The 4972-nt window shown below is 48.7% G+C and overlaps 1 protein-coding gene across 1 annotated transcript; it reads left to right on the top strand.

Moving 5' to 3' along the window:
• The first annotated feature begins 1612 nt into the window (after nt 1–1612).
• Nucleotides 1613–3793, top strand: Adam30 (ADAM metallopeptidase domain 30). The gene has a single exon (XM_032896682.1). The coding sequence runs from the start codon at nt 1613–1615 to the stop codon at nt 3791–3793; it is 2181 nt and encodes a 726-aa protein (XP_032752573.1).
• Nucleotides 3794–4972: the final 1179 nt, after the last annotated feature.

The raw sequence follows: 4972 nt of genomic DNA, 5'->3' as shown, positions 1-4972 counted from the left end.
CGCACGCGAGCGTGTGTGTGTGTGACACACACACACACACACACACACACACACACACGCACCCATGCACGCACACAAAACCTCACAGCTGGACTGTGTAGAGACTAAGAATATATGGGGTGCATGCCCCACACCACCCTTCATGCTCAGGGGTCCATCTAGGAAGAGAGGGTGAAAAGACTGTAAGAGCCTCATGGGGAGGAAGACCAAAGTGAACGGCATCCTCTAGGCATAATGGGATCACCACAATTATGAGCACAGCGCAGCTGTGGTTGCCTGCACAAGACTGAGCCAGTTAACCGTCCAGCCTGGAGGGAGGAGGGGCTGAAAGCTGCCACACCTGAATATGGCAGCATCCAGGGAAAGCACTCCTGATGCTCTCAGCCCTTGCCTCCCTTCCTCCTATCCTCCTCCTCTCCCTTTCCTTCTCAGCCAGGGGCCATGAATTCTGCCCACAGATAACATGTCTGGATCATCAAAAGCTCACTCCTCACTTAATGATGGGTCTTCATAGTTTTTCCATGGGAAGCAGCCTGACTGAATTTCCTAAGACTAAAACTGAAAACGTTTGTCTTCAGTCTTCTGTCATTCCTCCGGGGTTGTCTGTGGATGTTAAGCCCTTCTGGCCTCTGAATGAAGGACATTTTTCTTCGCCAATGACACATCACCTGTCACCTGCACATATTTAAATTAGTTATAAGCCACAATGTCCCTTTCTCAGAATATCCCTGGGCTTCTCCTGACCCCAACAAGTGCTCATTGTGCATGGCTACACCAACCTGAACATTCCTGACCAGCAGCAAAAGAGGCAAAATGATTGTTTTCTAGTTTGGCTGAAGAGATCTGAAAAGCCAGCAGCTGGAAGACCCTGGGGCAGAAGGGTGTGATGCGGAATCTGGGACTGACTGGTATCTTCAGCTTCTTGGAGACAGCCACCAGAAAATGGGGCACACTTACCAGCGAGGCGAGGGAGGCGCTATAAAATGTGTGTGTGGGGGGGTAGTGATGGTTTTGTTGTTGTTTGTTTGTTTGTTTGTTTGTAGACAGAATTTCTCTGTGTAGTCCTCCCTCACACTGGAGACCAGCCTGGCCTCTAACTCACAGAAATCCCACTGCCTCTGCCTCCCGGAGTTTTGGGATTAAAGAAAGGCATGTGCCACAACCACCAGGCAAAGCACGTGATTTCTTCCGTTCTCCTGTAGACAGACTCCATAATAAGTTGTCTCTGAGCCAATCTCCCTATTCCGTCTCCATCTCTGAATCTACAACCGCCCCTCTGCATCCCTCGTGTTTAGAACACGCTTGGGGCCGCTCCTTATTCTATTGTTCGCGCGCTCAGGTTTTCCTCTACTCTTAAGCGCGAGCTTAATTTACTGCCCCGGGCAGGGGTGGGGGGTGGGGGAGGGAAACGAACTGGATGCGTTGGGTAGGGGGCGCCTGGGGAAAACCCGCCATCTAACTCCCAGGAAAGCCTGCCAGGGGAGCGGTGCGCCTGCGGCTCCTGTCCTCGTAGTGGAGTCCCATGGAAATCTGATGCCCAAACCAGAGGCTGGAGTTGCTCCTGCAACTCCTGAGTCTAGAACAAACCAAGTGGGGATAAACAGAACCGATCATGAGGTCAGTGTGGGCCTCCCTCCCCCAACACCGCTGGCTGCTTCTGGCGATGCTCTTTCTTGAGGCTATGGCCGAAGACCTACTATTTGACCCTGACTGGGGCTTCGACTCGTATGAAATCACCATTCCCAAAGTACTAAGCTTGAGGAAAGAGGCGCAGGGTGTCGACAGTTCTTTGTCATACCTCTTACATATAGAAGGCAAGGAGCGCGTGGTGCACTTGCGGCCCAAGAAGTTACTGCTGCCCAGACACCTGCCAGTTTTCTCCTTCACCAAAGAGGACAGTCTGATAGAGGACTACCCACATATTCCAGACCAGTGTAATTACGTGGGCTTCGTGGAGGGCTCTCAAGAAGCCGAATCTACTCTGAGTACATGCATGGGGGGTCTGCGAGGCGTCTTGAACATTGACTCCAGATACTACCAAATCGAACCCCTCAGGGCCTCTCCCCGTTTTGAACATGTAGTGTATCTCCTAACTGAGGACAACTCCGGCAATGAGACCTGTGGTGTGGTTGATGAAGAAACAGATGGGCCAACAGCCGAGGAAGAGGAAGTGGCTAGGATAAAAAACTTTCATCAGTCCTACAAGCACCAAAGGTACTTGGAATTGGTCATGGTCTTTGACCTGAGTAGATATGTGTTTACCCGAGGCAATATGACTAGAATGGTAGAGGACGCCATTCTCTTGGCTTCAATTGCAGACACCTACTTTCAGGATGTCAGCTTGAAGATTCAACTGAAGGCGCTTGAAGTCTGGACGCAGTTTGACAAAATACATCTTTATTATTCCAGTTTATCCCAAGTGTTAGGCCAATTCGTGCTTTACAAAAGAGCTTCGCTGCAACACCGGCTTCCTGCGGACTGGACACATTTATACATTGCAAGGAGATACAGTGATGCTACTGCGTGGTCCTGGGGAAGGGCATGTGAAGAATTCCATGCTGGATCCGCAAGCAGCTTCCTCAACGTTAATCTCCTGGGACCTGCCACTTGGACTGCTCACGAAATGGGCCATTGTGTGGGGATGTATCATGATGAGGAATTCTGTCAGTGCAGAGGCAGGAAGAGCTGTGTCATGGGTACAGGACGTACAGGGTTTAGTAACTGTAGTTACCATCAGTATTTTTTACACGCGTCTTACAAAATGTCCTATTGTCTATCTGACTTCCCAAAGCTGCATATAGTAGAGAGGTGTGGAAATAAAATTGTGGAAAACAAGGAGGAGTGTGACTGCGGCTCCGAAGAAGAGTGCAAAAGCGACCTGTGCTGCGGGCCAGACTGTAAGTGGAAAGAGGGCGTCAACTGCTCCTCCGGGCTCTGTTGTCATAAGTGCAACTTTCTTCCATCGGGCTATGTGTGCAGGGAGGAAAAAAATGAATGCGACCTCGCAGAGTACTGTGACGGGCTCTCAGGTTTCTGTCCGAAAGACTATTACAAGCAGGATGGGACTCCGTGCAGGTATGGAGGCTTTTGCTTCAATAAGGGGTGCAGATCCAGGTCCTTGCAGTGCCAGGCCATTTTTGGACGTAGAGCCAAGGAGGCCCCTCGCCAGTGTTACGATGCAGTTAACATGATAGGTGACCAGTCTGGGAACTGTGGCATTGTAAATTTTACCCGATACACCAAGTGTCATAGAGACAACACGGTCTGTGGTCGGCTCCAGTGTGTAAACATTAAAGCCGTCCCCATATTTCCCGATCACACCCTTCTACTGAGCACCCACCTGAAGAGAGACAATCTCAAGTGCTGGGGCACGAGCTACCATGGGACCATGATACCGCACGGGGTACCCGACATAGGTGATGTCAACGACGGTACCTCCTGCGGTTCTAACCGGGTGTGCCTTAACAGGACTTGCGTTGACTACGCCACCCTGAAGTTCGACTGTTTGCCTAAAAAGTGCAATAGCCGGGGTGTTTGCAACAACAAAAAGAACTGCCATTGCACGTATGGCTGGGAACCCCCATTCTGTGTGGAGGTAGGGTACGGTGGGAGCATTGACAGTGGGCCCCCTGGACCCAGGGCGAGACTCGAAAAGGTTCACTTGCTGTATGTGCTGCGTACTATTCTGTTCATCTTTTCTGTATTTGTTGTGTGTTTTACGCAGCGAATGAAAAATTTGTTTCGTAATCGCCAGCAAAAAAAACTAGCTGAGACTCAGGGGAAGAAGAGGTGAGGGGGAGGGGCTGGGAGGTGAGGAGGGAGGGGGGGAAACTGTGATCAGGATGTAAAGTAAATCCATTAATGAATGAATGAAAAAAGAATAATCCCTTTGTTTCGCATTCACACAGGGGTGACTTGGGCATTTCTGTACTCATGGCTCATGTTGAAGTCCTACTGGCTGCCATACATTGTAGTGGGACTCCCTGGATCCACTGGTTAAATGCTGACACAGAGACTTACGAGCTTTTATGATAGTTTAGGCCTTTAGCTGGGCAGACGCTCAGCTCAGTCTAAATCGATGTGCCTGTCCTAGCCCACGACCTGTGCCCAGTCAACTCTGCGTCTGCTCACATCCGGCCGCCTCTGTGTCCCACTCGTGAACCCCCACTTCTAATTTTGTCCTCCTGGAGACCCTCTCTCAGCTCAGAAGTTCCGCCTTCCCCTGTCTGCCTAGCTGTTATCCATCAGCTCTTATTAAGCCATTCGACAAGTGAGGAAGGTGAATGTTTATGAACTATGAGGCCATAAGAACAGCAATTCTCAGCTCTGTGCTGGCACAACCATCAATGGTGGGATAGACAGAGGCAACCTTCACACAGTGCACCCCGACAATGCACAGTTCTTGCTTAGGGTCCTTATTTAACTGTCCAATCAGTGCTATACAGCTGGGTCACAACAGTAACTTGAGATTCCTCTGTTTATCCCAGATGCGTTTCCTAGGCTTCCTTCTCACAGACAAAACTCTTAAAAACTCCCCAGGAGCAGAGGGTAACAGAGTGAGGTTAAATCTGTACCACATTCCTTCCTAATGTACTTACATTAGCTTTACTTAAGCCATCAAAATATAAAAGATGGTTCAAATGTTTAAAAAAAAAATAAAAGCAAAACCAAAAACAAAACAAAACAAACAGTCAAGACTCTATCTAAAACAAAGAAATGTCAGGTCACAAATGTCACCAGCAATCCTGTCACCTAATACGTTTGGTCATTTAACAAGTTCATCACTTATTCAAATGACTCTTTGTTCTTTTCCCAGAATGATGTCACGTAAATTTCCCATACATTTCAAATCAGAAAAAAAAAAAAAAAAAGAAATGATGTTATTGTTTGAAACAAATCAGTGCAATCTCCCCCAGGATGAATTTTCCTTTCAGTTTGGGATCAAGTGTTGGATTACCTGAAAAGACAGCTA

This window comes from Rattus rattus, chromosome 3 (assembly GCF_011064425.1).
Source record: "Rattus rattus isolate New Zealand chromosome 3, Rrattus_CSIRO_v1, whole genome shotgun sequence".
NCBI classification, from domain to species: Eukaryota; Metazoa; Chordata; class Mammalia; order Rodentia; family Muridae; genus Rattus; species Rattus rattus.
This window is presented reverse-complemented; position numbering and strand designations above follow the sequence as displayed.

Coding starts and splice junctions, on each gene's coding strand:
- Adam30 (XM_032896682.1), top strand. CDS start 1,613: ATGAGGTCAGTGTGGGCCTCCCTCCCCCAACACCGCTGGCTGCTTCTG.